The 19,330-nt window shown below is 36.8% G+C and overlaps 1 protein-coding gene across 1 annotated transcript; it reads left to right on the top strand.

Annotated features, from left to right (window-relative positions):
• The first annotated feature begins 337 nt into the window (after positions 1–337).
• Positions 338–1,479, top strand: LOC118003208 (olfactory receptor 4F3/4F16/4F29-like). The gene has a single exon (XM_034994039.1). The coding sequence runs from the start codon at positions 538–540 to the stop codon at positions 1,477–1,479; it is 942 nt and encodes a 313-aa protein (XP_034849930.1). The 5' UTR covers positions 338–537.
• Positions 1,480–19,330: the final 17,851 nt, after the last annotated feature.

Raw genomic sequence — 19,330 nt, 5'->3', positions numbered from 1 at the left:
ACTGCTACCCTGTGGGCGTTGTGTGAATTGCAAATATGATTGTAGATAGTGGTATGACTATAAGAGACATATTATGTGCCTGAGCAAGGGTAAGCAATGAGACAACTTGAATGGCTGAAGAATTGTTCTGTGAACAATTAAAATGGTACCAGTGAATTCTGGCAAATGCCACCTTTCTTACCTCCTCTTTCTTTTTCTCATTGTGTTGTACTGTACTGCCTTCCTTACCCCCTCTTAATCCTTGCTATGCACATCTACAATGTTTTCATATTTGCTTCATTTTCTTGTTTATAGATGAATAGTCCTGGAAGCCATGGTTTTAGGGATATTGCATATGGAAGTGACTCAAGTGCTTTAGGTGACACCAGGTAAAATGCTTATTTAATAATGGCTCTGTGAAGGAATTGAGGGGATAGATAGTTTTCACAGTGTGAATATCTTTGAATAATTAATCATTATAATAGAGAACTTTATTAACATTCTTAGTTTCTTTTTTACTTTCTTTTTGAATCTGGAAACATTCTAGCTGATAAAATAATGGATGGAGCAAATCATTCTGCGGTGGTGTCAGAGTTTGTGTTCCTGGGACTCACCAACTCCTGGGAGCTCCAACTTCTCCTCTTTGTGTTCTCCTCCACGTTTTATGTGGCAAGCATGATGGGAAACTCCCTCATCATGCTCACTGTGGCTTCTAACCCTCACTTACACTCCCCCATGTACTTTCTGTTGGCCAACCTCTCCTTTATTGACTTGGGAGTTTCTTCTGTCATTTCTCCCAAGATGATTTATGATCTTTTCAGAAAGCATAAAGTCATCTCCTTTGATGGCTGTATCACTCAAATCTTCTTTCTTCACGTCATTGGTGGTGTGGAGATGGTGCTGCTCATTGCCATGGCCTTTGACAGATACGTTGCCATATGTAAGCCTCTGCACTATTTGACTATTATGAACCGAAAAATGTGTATTTTGCTTCTGGTTGCTGCATGGGTAATTGGCTTGACCCATTCTGTGATTCAGCTGGTTTTTGTTATAAAATTGCCATTCTGTGGCCCTAATTTATTAGACAGCTTTTACTGTGACTTCCCTCGGTTCATCAAACTTGCCTGCACAGATACCTACAGTCTAGAGTTCATGATCATAGCCAACAGTGGGTTTATATCTCTGGGATCATTCTTCATATTGATTGTCTCCTACAGTTCTCTCCTGATTACTGTTCGGAAACACTCCTCAAGAGGTTCATCCAAGGCCCTCTCCACTTTGTCAACTCATGTCATGGTGGTAATTTTGTTCTTTGGTCCTTGTATCTTTGTTTATATCTGGCCTCACCCCACATCACACTTAGACAAATTTCTTGCTGTTTTTGATGCAGTTCTTACTCCTTTTTTAAATTCAGTCATCTATACATTCAGGAACAAAGAAATGAAAGTGGCAATGAGGAAAGTATGCAGTCAATTTCTTACTTATAGAAGGATTTCGTAAATGACAAAAGTATTATGGAGTTTCCTTACTGACTTGAGATAACATTAAATTTCTATAGTTTCAATATCAGTTTCCAGGTACCTTACTACTGTTTAGGTGTCCCAGATGAAAATAATACAGTTCTTTAAGAATCTTAACTGAGAAATTGTGTTGCTGCCTCTGGTTGGAGGAAGCATGTGGTGTGATAAAAAGTATCTCCCAGAGAAGGCCAATTGCTTGTCTCTCAGGAGACATTACTTTGATGAATTTACTATGGTTTAGAATTCAAAATTTAATCTCTTCAGTGTCCAAGTGGATTATATAAGGGAATGCTTGCTATTGACACTACATTGACATTGGATACAAATATATGTATATCAAGATGTCTATTTATCAATTTGCTGTTAAAAATTAGTAAAGTGGTCTGAACTGTCATGAAAGCCTAACTTACTATTTCATTATAGGGAAATTTTTGAGAAGTCAGGTGATGAAAAGGACATTAATGAGCAGGGAATCAGAGTAAGAGGAGTTAGATGGATTATTCAAATATTTACTCATATCAGATTTTGATGCTATAGGATTCGCAGACCAGGCCACCTTTCTATCCGGACAGTGCTGGCTGGTCTCACAAGATTTAACTTTTGACTTTTGTTTGTACTATGTTTCAAGCTGTCTAACCCCTATGTTCTTTAAGATTCATTCTTATTTTCATTTGTAACTAGCCAGGTTCTTCCTTTTTCTTCTGCTGACATAATACTATTCCCATTGCATTTACATGATTTGAGTCATTACAAGCTAAATTTTAGTTTGGGAGGCTTTTTATGTATGACTGTATTCTCTTCTGTCAGAATGAGGGATTTGCATACACAGATTTAGAAATTTCAATTACTACCCATTTCAACAAAGAGGAACCAAGGCTCATTCTCAGAGATGTAGTACAATTGACTCTGAACCTTATATATCCTTACACATACTCCATACATCTTAACCAGTTTATCAGTATTCCTATTGTCTTATAAATGGTCATTATTTACCTCATAGTTTATCTCACTTGATAATTTATGTGCCTTTTCTTTTGATTTCCATTGCTCTTATATCATTCATTTTTTTGAGCCCTCTGTTGGACACTTGAAAAACCAATACATATATTATCAGCTTACTAGCTAGCTACCACTTATGCTCAGTCTCCCTAAAATTTGTTTGGAAGTGGTGTTTTTAAAATGGAAATTCCACTCAGTTTTCTCTTTCACTGATTAAATAAGGTTTAATAGGTCTAGCAGGGATTCCCAGATTCCTCACTGTTTACATGTGTTAATTAAAAAAATGGCCTACGCCTCCTAGTCTTTCGTCTTTCTGCTTTTCTCTCAGGTCTATATCTATTACAAGATAGATTCTCCAAAGCATAGTGCCTAAAGATTTTCTGTATCATCTACTTTTAAAGGTCATTCTTTTTACTCTGAAGAAACAACTACTTTTAGTGGATATCTGGTCTGTTGTTTGCTCAAATCAGCAATCTCCTTCTCTTAGTAAATGTAGCTTTCTCTTGCAGTATCCATGTATGATTATGAAGGTGACATATAAATCCTACTTCTTTGACCCTTACTGTTTGGTCAGAGGTTGGGCTTCTGAATCAAGTCATAATGCACATCTCTTAGCCACAGTTGAAGGATGCAGGTGTGAGCTTCTGACCATGATGGGCCAAATACAAGCTTTTCCTGAGGATGTTGGATTTGAGAATAGAAAACAAACTCAATCCCTTTTGGAGCTGTATATGCAGAAACTGCTGGTAATCATATTTCCTGCTGTCAAAAATCAAGTCTGGGATACTGAAAGAGATATGTAGGAGAAGTTATAAGTTTTAAAAGATTGAAGCTTGGCAGTAATCAGTTTCTTGGTTCCACATGTCTTGAGTATTCAACTTCATTCTTGTCCTCCAATTAGTTTGGTTACCAGCTGAGCTAATAAATGAGCCAATACATTAACCCTCTTGCTTAAGTTTGTTTAAGGTGCCGTTCTGTCATCTACAATCAAAAGGGTACAGATAAATACATCTCTGGTTCTAAGAAGATTGTATTTTTCCATTACTTCTAGTGGTGAAATCCTCCATGTTTTATTATTTATCTAAGAAAATATTACTTTTTTCTAATAAGAATTTTTCTTATAAAGAAAAACTTATTTGTAAATTAGAGATGATAAAACAGAAATCATCCATAAAATTACCATATGGAGATAATTAGTAGTAATATCTTGGTATACTTATTTCTAGCATTTTTCTATGCCTAAATAAAAAACATACATTTACAAAATGGGGATTTAATCGTCTCTATGTTTTTATCCTGCCTTTTTTAAAATTTAAATTCAAATAGCCAACATATAGTACATCATTAGTTTTTGGTGTAATGTTCAATGATTCATTAGTTGCATAAAACACCCAGTGCTGATCACATCATGCCTTTTTGATGAATATTACATTATGAGAAATTTTTCACATTATTAAATATTGTACAAAATAATTTTAAATACACACATAGTATTGTATTATATGATTATATCAGAATTATATTTGTTATTCCTCTATCACTGGTCAATTAGATTATCTTTAATTTTTTACTCTGTCTTGAAAATCTTTCATACATAGTCTATATTTCAGATTGCTTCCTTTATAGATTGATATATTTGAAGTTAGTAGGGGATAATAATCTTTTAAACTCTTAATTCACATTACCATTTTTTCTCAAAGATTTGTACCTGCTAAGAAGTATATCCACTTTAGTACCCCTCCCAAAGCACTGAATATGACTATTTATTAAAAACATTTGCCAATTTAAAGGACAAAAAAAGATACAGTCTTATTTTAAATTTCTTCAGTTTTTGTATGCTTGTAATTTTTCACATATTGTTATTAACCTGAACTCTTTGAATTACATGTGTCAGGAATCCAGTCAGAACTAGCTTAAAATAACTAAAAAAGTAGAGTTTTAGTTTTGCAAAAGGAAAAAGATCTAGAGATGTTTTACAACAACGTTAATACATTTAACACTACTGAACTATACATTTAAAACTGCTTAAAGTGGTAAGTTTTAAAACCACAATTAAAAATAAAAAAGGTATTTTATTTGTAAAGATTTTATTTATTTATTAGAGAGAGAGCGCTTGCATTTGCACGAGTGTGGGGGAAGGAGAGAGGGAGAAGCAGACTCCCCACTGAGTGGGGAGCTGGTCCTAGGGCTCCATCCCAGGACCCTGAGATCATGACCTGAGCCAAAGGCAGACGCTTAACTGATTGAACTACCCAGGTGCCCCAGAAAAAAATAATAAAGTATTTTATAAAAAAGGAATTTATTGACTCAGGTTATTGGGATATCCAATAGTGGAATCAGCCTCATGGTCTCCAGCCTCATGGACTCAGTTTTACACTCAGATTTTGCTCTATCGTTCACTCCCTTTCTCTTGCTCTTCTCTCTCTTTCTCTCCTCCCTCTCTCTTTTAACTCTGTTTATCTCTATACCTTGGTCTTATTTTCTTGTTTTACACATATATTTTAACTTAAATTCAGTTAGCCAACATCATTAGTTTTTTGATGTAGTGTTCAATGATTCATTAGTTGCGTATAACACCCAGTGCCTATCATATCACATGCCCTCCTTAATGCTCATTGCCCAGTTACCCCATCCCCCCACCCACTTCCCTTTCCACAACCCTCAGTTTGGTTTCCCAGAGTCAAGAGTCTCTCATGGTTTGTCTCCCTCTCTGATTTCTTCCCATTAGTTTTCCCTCCTCTCCCCAATGATCCTCTGTGCTATTTCTTATAATCCACATATGAGTAAAACCATATGATAATTGTCTTTCTCTGATTGACTTATTTCACTTAGCATAATACCCTTCAGTTCCATCCACGTTGATGTAAATGGTAGGTATTCATCCTTTCTGATGGCTGGGTAATATTCCGTTGTATATATGAAGAACATCTTTATCCATTCATCTGTTTTTTAAATTTATTTTGTTTTTTATTTTTATTATGTTCAGTTAGCCACCATATAGTACATCATTAGTTTTTGATGTAGTGTTCATTGATTCATTAGTTGCGTATAATACCCAGTGCTTATCACAACACGTGCCCTCCATAATACCCATCACCCAGCTACCACACCCCCATCTCTCTCCCCTCTGAAACCCTCAGTTTGTTTCCCAGAGTCTCTCATGGTTTGTCTTCCTCTCTGATTTCTTCCCATTCAGTTTTCCTTCCCTTCCTCTATGGTCCTCTGCACTATTCCTTATATTCCACATATGAGTGAAACCATATGATAATTGTCTTTCTCTGCTTGACTTATTTCACTTAGCATAATATCCTCCAGTTCCATTCATGTCGATGCAAATGGTGGGTAGTCATCGTTTCTGATGGCTGAGTAATATTACATTGTATATATGTACCACATCTTTTTTTAAAAAAATTTTTATTGTTATGTTAATCACCATACATAACATCGTTAGTTTTTGATGTAGTGTTCCATGATTCATTGTGTACCACATTTTCTTTATCCATTCATCTGTTGAAGGGCATCTCGGCTCCTTCCACAATTTGGCTATTGTGGACATTGCTGCTATGAACTTTGGGGTGTAGGTGCCCCTTCTTTTCACTACATCTGTATCTTTGGGGTAAATACCCAGTAGTGCAATTGCTGGGTCTTAGGGTAGCCCTATTTTTAACTTCTTGAGGAACCTCCCCATAATGTTCTCCAGAGTGGCTGTGCCAGCTTGCATTCCCACCAACAGTGTAAGAGGGTTCCCCTTTCTCCACATCTATGCCAACATTTGTTGTTCCCTGTCTTGTTAATTTTAACCATTCTAACTGGTGTAAGGTGGTATCTCATTGTGGTTTTGATTTGAATTTCCCTGATGGCAAGTGATGTGGAGCATTTTCTCGTGTCTGTTGGCCATTTGTATGTCTTCTTTGGAGAAGTGTCTGTTCATGTCTTCTGCCCATTTCTTGACTGGATTATTTGTTTTTTGGGGTGTTGAGTTGGATAAGTTCTTTATAGATTTTGGATACCAGCCCTTTATCTGTTATGTCATTTGCAAATATCTTCTCCCATTCTGTAGGTTGCCTTTTAGTTTTGTTGACTGTTTCTTTTGCCGTGCAGAAGCTTTTTATTTTGCTGAAGTCCCAATAGTTCATTTTTGCTTTTGTTTCCCTTGTCTTGTAAGAAGTTGCTGTGGCCGAGGTTGAAGAGGTTACTGCCTGTGTTCTCCTCTAGGATTTTGATGGATTCCTGTCTCACATTGAGGTCTTTCATCCATCTTGAGTTTATCTTTGTGTATGGTGTAAGAGAATCGTCCAGTTTCATTCTTGTGCATGTGGCTGTCCAGTTTTCCCAGCACCATTTATTGAAGAGACTTTTTTCCATTGGACATTCTTTCCCGCTTTGTTGAAGATTAGTTGACTGTAGAGTTGAAGGTCCATTTCTGGGCCTTCTATTCTGTTCCATTGATCTGTGTGTCTGTTTTTGTGCCAGTACCATGCTGTCTTGATGATCACAGCTTTGTAATATAGCTTGAAGTCAGGCATTGGGATGCCCCAGTTTTGGTTTTCTTTTTCAACGTTCCCCTGGCTATTCGGGGTCTTTTCTAGTTCCATATAAACTTTAGGATTGTTTGTTCTAGCTCTGTGAAAAATGTCGATTGTATTTTGATAGGGATTGCATCAAAACTGTAGATTGTTCTGGGCAGCATAGACATTTTAACAATGTTTATTCTTCCAATCCATAAGTGGTAGGGATAGAGGGAACATACTTCAATATCATAAAAGCCATCTACAAAAAGCCCACAGCGAATACCATTCTCAATGGGGAAAAACTGAGAGCTTTTCCCTTAAGGTCAGGCCAACTCTCACCACTATTGTTCAACATAGTACTAGAAGTCCTAGCCTCAGCAATCAGACAACAAAAAGAAATAAAAGGCATTCAAATTGGCAAAGAAGAAGTCAAACTCTCACTCTGCAGTTGACATGATATTTTATGTGGAAAACCCAAATGACTCCACCCCAAAATTGCTGGAACTCATACATTAATTCAGCAATGTGACAGGATGCAAAATCAATGCACAGAAGTCAGTTGCATTTCTATACACTAACAATGTGACTGAAGAAAGAGAAATTAAGGAATTGATCCCATTTACAGTTGCACCAAAAACCGTAAGATGCTTAGGCATAAACCTAACCAAAGAGGTAAAGGATCTGTATTCTAGAAACTACAGAACACTTATGAAAGTAATTAAGGAAGACACAAAGAGATGGAAATACACAGAGATTTCTTTATGTATGGCGTGGGGAGAGGGGAGAGGCTGCAAATTATTCCCAAGTTTAAATCATTCCAGCGGAGCAACCTCATAGAAAAGGGAAGGGTTTTCTTTCTCAGCTCCATATTAAAACCCAGCAAAAGGATCCTACATGGCATTGTTTTAGCTCTATGACAGGTCTCCCATGGGCTAGGTCTGGATCACATGCCCACCCGAGTGGGCAGGGACCAGTGTAATCTGGTTGAGAGCCTCCAAAGAACTACATGAATTTGAGGAGGAGCATTTCCCAAATGGAGGAGATGGGGAAAAGTGATTGAGGGCAGGCAAAAAATTGTCACATGTTTTTTCTTATTTGAATTAAAACCTTTCTGACGTGGTCTTCCTCCCCATCCCCATAGATAGAATATTACTTTTGTCATATTGATTTACCAGTCTCACATATATGTTGATGACACTAACTCCTTTATTATCATATCTGTGTTCAAAATATTTCCCTCAGTTTGTTGTTTTAACCTATCATGTTCTGCAACATGAAAGTAGTGATTTTGTCACTCCAACTTCATGGAGCTTTCAAATTGTGACTTTATATTTTTATTCTTTATTGTGACTAAATTTTATTCTTAGTCCTTTTCCATTCTAATACCTAAAGCATATCCATGAGTATGTATTTCTAAAATACTTTATCCACCTGAAAATTATTTTTAGTGGAAATAATAGGAGAGGATCTTTGCTTGTTAATTTTCTTGGCACTATTTAGTGAATAATCATTTCCCTTCTGATCTGTAACCATTTTATACTACACTATTATGTAAAACATAGTCCTTATCTCTTCTGAGATCAGATTCATGTGTAATATATCTTCTAGCACCTTTCATATGTCCTTTGACTGAATAAATGCAAAATAGTATTTATTATCATCACTGAAAACTGTGTCTTCTTCCACTATTCTCTATTCAGTTATGAAAACAAAAAACCCAGGAGCGATTCTCATTCTCTCCCTCTCCTTTTCCCTCCATCTCCCCTTTTCAATTTTTCATTTATGCAGCAAATACCAAGTACCTACTGAGTGTCAGGTATTATTGTAGGCTTTTGGGATATCTCAGTTAAAAAATATATATTTAATATATATTATATATATAATATGTATATATATTTTATATATGTATATAAAATTCCTACCATGTGGAGCTATCCAGGCAATAAATAATAAGCAAAATAAACAAGTAAGTTCTATGGTAAGTTAAAAAGAAATAAGTGCACTACCGATATAATAGAGAAGGTTAAGGTGAATCTGAAACTCTAGAGTTGTGAGGAGTGGGTTGCACTGCTGAGTAGGGTAGTCAGGGTATAGGCATCGTTGGGAAGGTGTCCTTGAGCAAAGGTTTGATATAGGTGAGTGAATTATCAATGTAAATATCAGGGAGAAGGACATCCCAGGCAGAGAGGATAGTCAGTACAAAGGCCTAAAGTGCTTGGTTGTATTCAAGAAATAGCAAGAAGGCCAGTGTGACTTTGTCAGTATAAAAGAGGGAGAATAGTAGGAGAATATTCATGGAGTTAAAGTGAGGCCAAATCATATAGGATTCTGTAAACCATTGTAACAGATGAGAAAGGGGGATCATTGGAGGATTCTGAGCAAAGAGGTGACATGATATCTTTTACATTTAAAATTAACTTTGGGGCACCCAGGTGGCTCAGTCCACTGAGGATCCAACTCTTGATCTCAGCTCAAGTCTTGATCTCAGGGTTGTGAGTTCAAGCCCCGCCTTGAAAATTAAATTGAATTTTTTCAATAAATTGGGAAAAAAAGGAATAAATATTAATTTTATGTCTTGTTGTCCTGCTAACAATAATCTAGGAAAAGTGGTGCAATGGTCTAAGCAGTGGTAAGTTAGTACTGTGTTGCAGATTAAGGGAAGAGGGAAATTGTAGCTTGGGTAGCAGTGCAAATGGTAAGATATGAGATTTTGGTTAGCTGACACAATTTAGCAGCTGATGGATATTGAATTTTAGAGAAATTACTCCCAAGTTTTTTGACATAAGCAGCTGGAAAGATGGATTTGTCATCACTTAAGATGAAGGAGTAGGTTTAAGCAGGAGCTCAACTGTGTGCATGTTACATCTAAGATGCTTTTTGGATATCCAAGTGGAAATGTAAAGTAGATATCTGGATAACAAGTCTGATATACAGGGTAGAAATATGAGCAAGAGATTGATACACAGATGTTATTTATTTATGTATTTTTATGATTAACCTGGTCACTTTATTTTTAATTATTTAAATTTAATGGTTCATCACTTACATATAACACCCAGTGCTCATTATAACAAGTGCCCTCTTTAATACCCATCACCCATTTAGCTGTCCCCTACCCACCTCCCTCCCGTCAACCCTCAGTTTGTTCTCTATCGTTAAGAGTCTCTTATGGTTTGCTTCCCTTTCTTTTCAGTTTTCTTTCCCATATATTCCTCTGTTTTTTTTTCCTTAACTTCTACATAAATGAAATCATATGGCATTTGTCCTTCTCAGATTGATTTCACTTAGCATAATACACTCTAGCTCCATCCACATTGTTGCAAATGACAAGATTTCATTGTTTTTGATGGCTGAGTAATATTCCACTGTGTGTGTGTGTGTGTGTGTATCTCACTTCTTTTTTCTTAAGATTTTATTTATTTATTTGACAGAGTGAGAGAAAGAGTGAGAGAGAGAGCACGAGGAGGGGCAGAAGGAGAAGCAGACTGTCTCCCCACTGAGCAGGGAGCCAGATAGGGAGGGGGCTTAATCCTAGGACTCCAGGATCATGACCTGAGCTGAAGAAAGACCCTTAACTGACTAAGTCACCCAGCCACCCCATGTCACTTCTTCTTTATCTATTCATCAGTCGATGGACATTTGGGCTCTCTCCATAGTTTGGTTATTGTTGATAATGCTGCTATATCGGGATGCATGTACCCTTTCGATTCTGTATTTTTGTATCCTTTGGGTAAATTCCTCATAGTGCAATTGCTGGATTATAGGGTAGCTCTATTTTTAACTTTTTGAGGAAAACCTCTATACTGTTTTCCTGAGTGGTTGCACTAGTTTGTATTCCCACCAATAGTGCCAAAGGGTTCCCCTTTCTCTGCATCCTTGCCGATACCTGTTGTTTTCTGAGTTGTTAATTTTAGACATTCTGACAGGTATGAGGTAAATAAATAAATAAACCACTGTCTCATCATGGTTTTGATTTGTATTTCCCTGTTGATGAGGGATGTTGAGCGTTTCTTCATGTGCCTATTAGCCATCTGTATGTCTTCTTCGGAAAAATGTCTATTCATTTCTTCTGCCCATTTCATAACTGGATAATTTGATTTTTGGGTGTTTAGTCTGATAAGCTATTGATAGATTTAGGATATCAGATATGTCATTTGCAAATATCTTCTCCCATCCTGTAGGTTGCCTTTTAGTTTTCTTGATTGTTTCCTTCGCTGTGCAGAAACTTATCTTGATGAAGTCCCAATAGTTCATTTTTGCTTTTGTTTCCCTTGCCTGTGGTGACATGTCTAGTAAGAAATTGCTGTGGCTGAGGTCAAAGAAGTTGCTGCCTGTGTTCTCCTCTAGGATTTTGATGGATTCCTGTCTCACATTTAGGTCCTTTCATTCATTTTGAATTTATTTTTGTGTGTGGTATAAGAAAGTGGTCCAGTTTCATTTTTCTGCTTGTTGCTGTCCAGTTTTCCCAACACCATTTGTTGAAGGGACTTTTTTCTACTGAATATTCTTTTCTGCTTTGTCAAAGATTAACTGACTGTAGAGTTGTGGGTCCATTTCTGTGTTTTCTATTCTGCTCCATTGATCTCTGTGTCTGACTTTGTGTCAGTACCATATTGTGTTGATGACTGCTTTGTAGTCATCTTTCTAATATAATCAAGCTTTTACAGCTTGAAGTCTGGAATTGTGATGCCTCCAGCTTTGCTTTTCTTTTTCAGGATCAGTTTGGCTATTTGGGGTCTTTGTGTGTGGTTCTGTACAAATTTTAGGGTTGTTTGTTTTAGCTCTGTGGAAAATGCTGGTGGTATTTTCATAGGGATTGCATTAAATGTGTAGATTGCTTTGGGTAGTATAGACATTTTAACAATATTTGTTCTTCCATCAATGAGCATGGAGTATTTTTCTGTTTCTTTGGGTCCTCTTCAATTTCTTTCATAAGTGTTCTATAGTTTTCAGGGTACAGATCTTTTACCTCTTTGTTTCAGTTTATTCCTAGGTATCCTACTGTTTTTGGTGTAATTGTAAGTGGGATCAATTCCTCGATCTCTTTTTCTGCTGCTTTGATATTGGTGTATAGAAATGCAACTGATTTCTGCACGTTGATTTTATGTCCTGCAACTTTGCTAAATTCATGTATTAGTTCTAGCAATATTTTGGTGGAGTCTTTTGGGTTTTCTACACAGAGTATCATGCCATTTGCAAATAGTGAAAGTTTGATTTCTTCCTTGCCTATTTGGTGCCTTGTATTTAAAAAAAATTTTTTTTTAAGGTTTTATTTATTTATTTGACAGAGAGAGACACAGCAAGAGAGGGAACACAAGCAGGGGAAGTGGGAGAAGCAGGCTTCTTGCTGAGCAGGGAGCCCGATGCAGGGCTCGATCCCAGGACTCTGGGATCATGACCTGAGCTGAAGGCAGACATTTAACGACTGAGCCACCCAGGCGCCCTGGGTGCCTTGTATTTCTTTTTCTTGTCTGATTGCTGAGGCTAAGACTTCCAGTATTTTGTTAAATAGTAATGGAGAGAGTGGACATCCCTGTCTCGTTCCTGACTATAGAGGAAAAGCTCTCAGTTTTCCCCCATTGAGGATATGAGCTGATACATAGATGTTATTTAAAGGCATGGTACTAGATGAGAAAACCTGGAGTATGAATATAGATAGAAAAGACATGAGCCCTGGTATTCTTAAAAATCAAGAGGTCAGAGAGTGAATAACAATTAATGGAGACTAAGAAAGAACCACCAGTGATATAGTAGGAAAACCAGGATTGTATGGTACCTGAGAAGCCAAGTGAACAAAATGTACATGAAGATTGGAGTAGATAATGGTTAAAAGATGAGGACTAAGACTTGATCATTAGATTTTGATATGGAGGTCATGGGAGAACTGAAAGACCAGTTTTAGTGGAGGTTCTGGGGCAAATTTTGATTGGAGTGAATTTGAAAGAAAACACAGGAGAGAATTGGACCAAGAGAGCAGAGGCAACTCTTTTGAGGAATTTTCCTGCAAAGGTCTTTAGAGAAATGGAGCAATAGCCAGAAAGGAAAGTTGGATCAAGGGATTTTAGTAAGAAGGAAGATATAACACATGGTGAAAGCTGAGGAGAACAACACAATAGAGAAGGAAGCACAGATGATATAGAAGAGAGAGAGGCGGGAAAGCTGGAGTGGTTTGTGAGTGCACAAGAGAGAAGGGTTATAATGAATGAGGTTTGGTGAGAGCCTTGTCACTTTGGTATAGAAGGAAAAGAAGAGGACACACTTCTTTTTCTGCTCTTAGACTAGAATTCTCTATTTTCAAAAGTGATGTGGCTGCTAATTTTTTTTTGTTGTGGCATTGTTCTTACCTGATACTTTGATTTTGCCTTATAAAATACATGGGTAATATTGTACCTTTATTCTGCACTTTGACACAATTTGTGTCAAAAATATGTTCAAGAGAAGAAAAGCAAGAAGGAATTTTTTTAAATTAAAAAAAAATTTTTTTTTGTTGGCAATGTTTATTTTTTATTTTTATTTTTATTATGTTATGTTCTATTAGTCACCATACAGTGCATCATTAGTTTTTGTAGTGTTCCATGATTCATTGAAGAAGGAATTTTGTAGTTTTGGTTTCAAAGATGAAACTAAGCTTTATTAGCTATATAATCTAGTTTAATACACAAATTGAAGCCATGCATGTAATAGTAGTGCTTACTCTGCTATGCTATTCTAAGGATTCAATAAAATAATATGCAAAAGGCTTGATTTCCAAAATCACTTTATTTTCACATTTGAAATATATTTTTAAAAAACTCAAAATATTCTGTCCTCAAGGTTTTAAAAATACTTTTCTGTATTTTCACATTCCTGAGATGGAATATGTATTATTGAAATGATCATAAAATGATTAAAAATGCAAAAGTCCACTTTATATTTTTCTGTGGAATGCATTTTCTGTCACAGTAAAATAAAGATTCCAAATAGTTCTAGATTATTGCAAAGAGTCTCTTTGTCAGAAAAGTACAAACTCTTATTTCTTCTCATTAATAGCCTCTCTGCTTAGCTACACTGGGAAAACCAAAATGATCATAGGTGATAATTCCCCAGGTCAAGTGATCTCAGTCTGGCAATCCCAGATCTCTGCAGCATCACTTGGTCACTGCCCTCTGGGGCTGTAATTAGCTTTCACTCTTACTGTGACATTGTTTTATAAAGCTATTTGTGTATGTTTGTAATGATCCTGAATAAGATCTGTTTGGGGAACCAAATCTGAATCTTTAGTGATGCTGATCTCTTAGTTCCCTTGGCAAAACAGGTAGGTGAGGGGGATAAGAATGGTAAGAAAATCAGAGAACAAAGGTTTCTCCATTCTAAGGGTGGAGATGGTTTTGGTGATATGATGAAGATTTTCTCAAGTCGGATCCACTCTATTATAACACTCTTTTTTTTTTTTTAAAGATTTTATTTATTTATTTGAGAGAGAGAAAGAATGAGAGAGAGAGAGCATGAGGGGGGAAGGGTCAGAGGGAGAAGCAGACTCCCTGCAGAGCAGGGAGCCCGATGCGGGACTCGATCCAGGGACTCCAGGATCATGACCTGAGCCGAAGGCAGTCGCTTAACCAACTGAGCCACCCAGGCGCCCTATAACAGTCTCTTAATTGAGCTTCTTTTCTTGTTTGGCCTTTCTTTCCAGCCTATCTGTCACACTGGCATATGAATCATCTTCCTCCAGCACTGGTCTCATCCATTAATTCCTTACTCTAAGTCTTTATTCCCCTTTATTTATTAACAGTACTCAGTACTCCATCATCTGAAGTTAGAGCCTGAGGTAAAATAAAAGTATTATGCTGAGCGAAATAAGTCAATCAGAGAAAGACATGTATCATACGACCTTACTGATATGAGGAATTCTTAATCTCAGGAAACAAACTGAGGGTTGCTGGAGTGGTGGGGGTGGGAGGGATGGGTGGCTGGGTGATAGACATTGGGGAGGGTATGTGCTATGGTGAGCGCTGTGAATTGTGTAAGACTGTTGAATCACAGACCTGTACCTCTGAAACAAATAATACATTATATGTTTAAAAAAAAAAAAAGAAGAAGATGGAAGGGAAAAACGAAGGGGGGGAATCGGAGGGGGAGATGAACCATGAGAGACTATGGACTCTGAAAAACAAACTGAGGGTTCTACAGGGGAGGGAGTGGGGGGATGGGTTAGCCTGGTGATGGGTATTAAAGAGGGCACGTTCTGCATGGAGCACTGGGTGTTATGCGCAAACAGTGAATCATGGAACACTACATCAAAAACTAATGATGTAATGTATGGTGATTAACATAACATAATAATAAAAAAAATAAATAAAAGTAGTCTCAACTTTCTTTTTCATCTTATTTTCTACTGTTCTCTTAAACATTTCCCATTCTCTGGGCAACCTGCACTCTTCACCATTATCTGAATACCTTGAACTTAACTGTCATTTCTATACTGTGCTATCTGCTTGAAATGATTCTTCAGACTCTCTTTATGTATTATAATATTATTATTTATAAAAGTTCTGCTCAATGCTGCATTTTCCATTTTGTCTTTCTGATCACCACAGCTATGGCTTTCTCCTTCCACTTTACTCAGGTATTGCTAAGTCTGTGGCATTCATCTCACTATGCTTGTTGATATTGACTTAAGATGTGAGAGAGGCATTGTCTTACCAAGCAACTAACAGATACTAAGATATAGATACTAAGTAAGTACATTTTAATTAGTAAAATAATTAAATAAGAAGGCACAGTAGAATAGGAATAAACAGAACTAGGACTACATTGGTCTGAGTTGCCATCTGCATCCATAACTGATTTTTTGACATGCATAAATACTCTTTGTGTTTTGCATTTGTACACAATTAGCAACAGTTATAACTAAAGATGCTAAATGGATCTTGAAAAAAAAATGGGAGTTAGGGAGCAAGTTATTTCCTGAAAGGCAGGTCTTTGTGGGTTTGCCTCTTTTTAGGTAAGTTTATGCAAATTTTTATCTGAATGAGCACACCTTTGGAAATTCCATGAAGCACCTCACCCCCATGCAGGTGCAAATGACCAGTATGATTTAAGGTGGTCAAGAAAGGCTTCAGAATAGTTTTTGTGAGAATTTATCTATGACTTTGGCTGTAGGGAGGTTGTGGAAATGGCACAGCCCTTCTTATTGTCAGGACACAAACTTCTCACAAATCAAGCCCTGAGCAGTGTCTCCACTTAGGAGCAAATTATTCTATAGAAAATATCCCTAATGAAGCCTTTCAAGCTATTGGACAGCAGCTTAGACATGAAAACCTAAACTGAAACCAGTTCTTAATTATCTCACAATAATGTATTGAAAATTAAAAAAATTTTAATACTTGGAACTCAGAACTGGGACATGTAGCTAACTGGTTCTTACTACTTATTAGGTACCACTTATTGTGCCCTTACAATATGGTAGGTACTGCATTAGGTACATGTTACATGTATCATCATATCACCTAGTTCCCACCATGCACTGCAAGAGAGGTGTTGTGATCTACCTTTACAGAAGAGGAAACTGAGGCTTGGAGAAGTTAAATGACTTTCCCATGCTCATATAGCAAGTTGTAGTGGAGTCTGGATTTAAAACAGCCTTCATAGACTTCAAAGCCCAAGCTATTCACAGCTCTATTGTGGCCTTCTCAAGTTAGAGTAGCAGTTTTAACTTCTGGGTAATTTCCATTTCCGTTGCATTATAAAAAGCAGTCTTTCCATTCATTATCATATGTGATAATCACAGGAAATTGTGAGCCTGTTGGGCAGGTACTGAAGGAGTTTGCCTTTTCAAATTGAATCACTTGTTCAGAGGTGGGAATTGGATCTTCCTGTTTAATTTTATCTGAACTCTTCTGAACTTTCCCCCTCTGTTCCTCTATGGTTTCTTTTTTGTCTTCCTTTCATTATCAGTGTGTGTGTGTGTGTGTGTATTATTATTATTTTTTTTAAGTAGCCTCCACACCCAGTGTGGGGCCCAACATGGGGCTTGAATTCATGATCCTGAGATCAAGACATGAGCTGAGATCAAGAGTCAGATGCTTAACCGACTGAGCCACCCAGGTACTGCAGTATGTATCTTTTCTAATTTCTGCTTTCCTTGTGTCTTTCTCTCTTTTCATATTGTCTTCTATTTCCTCTCTTCCCTATTTCGTTCTACCTCTCAGATTATCGCCAAGCTTCATGAAATTGAGTGTTAGGTGTAGGTTTGCGGAGAAAAGTTTCCTCCATCCCCAAGCAAGGTATATGTTGTAGAGGTTGGGGTGCCTCTGAATAGAGACTCTTAGTTATGGTTATTGTCAGTTTTGATATAAGAGATAAGAAAAGTTCTTTTCCATGTGTGCAATCTATTTCAAAGATGGTGGAAAAACAGTGTCAGAGTCACTGGTTCCTGAGTGTGGAGTGATTATTAACCAATGTTTCATTCTGGAAATATTTACTGACGTTTACACTTAGGAACTTCAGACAATAAAATAAAACTTTTGAGGCATTATGGTTAATAGCAAAAGACTACAGTTTGCAGATTAAGGTGTTTCCCACTCATATTTAAAAGGACACATCATGGGGGCACCTGGGTGGCTGAGGCGGTTAAAGGTTGGACTTTTGATTTTGGCTCAGATTGTGATCTTGGGTTCGTGGGATTGAGGCCTGTGTCAGGCTTGCACTCAGTGACGAGTCTGCTTGTCCCTCTCCCTCCCCCTTCTTGCTCTCTCTCTCTCAGATAAATAATAAAATCTTAAAAAAAAGGGACACATTACATTCCATCCTCTTCCTGAAATCCTTGACCTTACTGGATAATACTGTCCTTCCTTTGAATTTCTTTTTTTTTCTCACACATTCAGCAAATAATTTTCTGTACTGTTTGTATGGCATATATTGTATACTACCTTATATTGTAGATATTATGTGTGCAATTTATGTATTTCCAGTGGGTTTATTGAGTTTGTGACTTACAGAAGTTAGAAAAACAGAAACAAAAACAAAAACCCTGACCATTATGTACTGGAACTCTCAGGGAAAGCTTATTAAAAATAATTGAGAACATTTATTTGACTTTTGAGGACAGCAAACTATAGAGATATGTTTGTACATATCTTAAGTCTGGATAGAAGTCTTGCAGGGCCAGGTGTAGGTTCCAGGGGGAATTTTATTGAGTAGAGTGGCCAGTAGAGATCTCTGTATGATTTTGATAGTACTTTAAAAAATGGGAAGGTGTGGTTGATAAATCTGAGGAAATTATGCTAAGTGGAATAAGACAATCAAAAATAAATACTATGTGATTCCTCTTCTGTGAGGTTCCTAAAGTAGTCAAATCCAAAAAAACAGAAAGTAGGATGGTGGTTACCAGGGGCTGAGGGGAGGGGGAAAGGGAGTTGTTGTTTAATGGGTATTGACTTTCAGATTTACAAGATGAAGAAATTCTAGGGATCTTTTCTACCACAGATGAATATACTTAATAATACTGAACTGTACACTTCTGCAGGGTTTATATCGTAGATTTTCATGCTATATGGTTTTTACCACAATAAAAAAATGGGAAGATTCAGAAAAGCAATGAACCTGATGTGATGAAAAAGAATGAAATTCTATCTTCGATAAAGCCCATTTCTCCCCTTTTACTACTCTTGACTGGTTTTGGTGTTTTCTTATTCCCCAGTTTCATTGTCCCTAATCTCAATCTTCATCCTGTTCTACAGTGTGTTTCTCCTTAATTCATTCCTATCTCATGTTTCAGAAAACTTTCACTCCTAAATGGTAATCCATTGATTAATCAGTTTCCCCACAATCCTACTCTCTGAGTGTAAATTGTACAGAGAGAAGAAATGGACAATGATCATAAAAGGGGGATGAAATATGTTGATATGGGAAAGTAGCGTCAGATATAATTTGTATAACTATAATTTCCCTTTGTGGGTAATTAAATTTTATTTTCACCTACTGTCTCTTTTTCTTTTGTGAGCAAATATACCTTCTTGCTTGTATATTTTGTTTATTGTTACAGGCACCTGTGAAGCTTTTCTTCTTGCCAAATTCTCCTATTAATTTTAGGCAATGAGAGATTTTCCTGATAGTTCCAATTATAATATGATCTCCTGAGTTGTGCTTATGTCATCATCATTGTCATCATTATCATCATTACTTATGAAGTCTGAAAAACTGGATTACCAGGTAGTTCTCATTTGGAAAGCAACATAAATAATTAATACCACTATAATTCCTGAGAATCATAATTTCTTTCTCACATTGTTAGTTCTCATCATTTCAGTGGCAGCCCAGTTGGCTGGATCCATGGATGGA

This window comes from Mirounga leonina, unplaced genomic scaffold, assembly GCF_011800145.1.
Source record: "Mirounga leonina isolate KUSES-001 unplaced genomic scaffold, KU_Mleo_1.0 Mir_91, whole genome shotgun sequence".
NCBI lineage: Eukaryota > Metazoa > Chordata > Mammalia > Carnivora > Phocidae > Mirounga > Mirounga leonina.
This window is presented reverse-complemented; position numbering and strand designations above follow the sequence as displayed.

Bases quoted from the DNA above. Each gene is read 5' to 3' on its own strand.
- LOC118003208 (XM_034994039.1), top strand. From the start codon at position 538: ATGGATGGAGCAAATCATTCTGCGGTGGTGTCAGAGTTTGTGTTCCTG.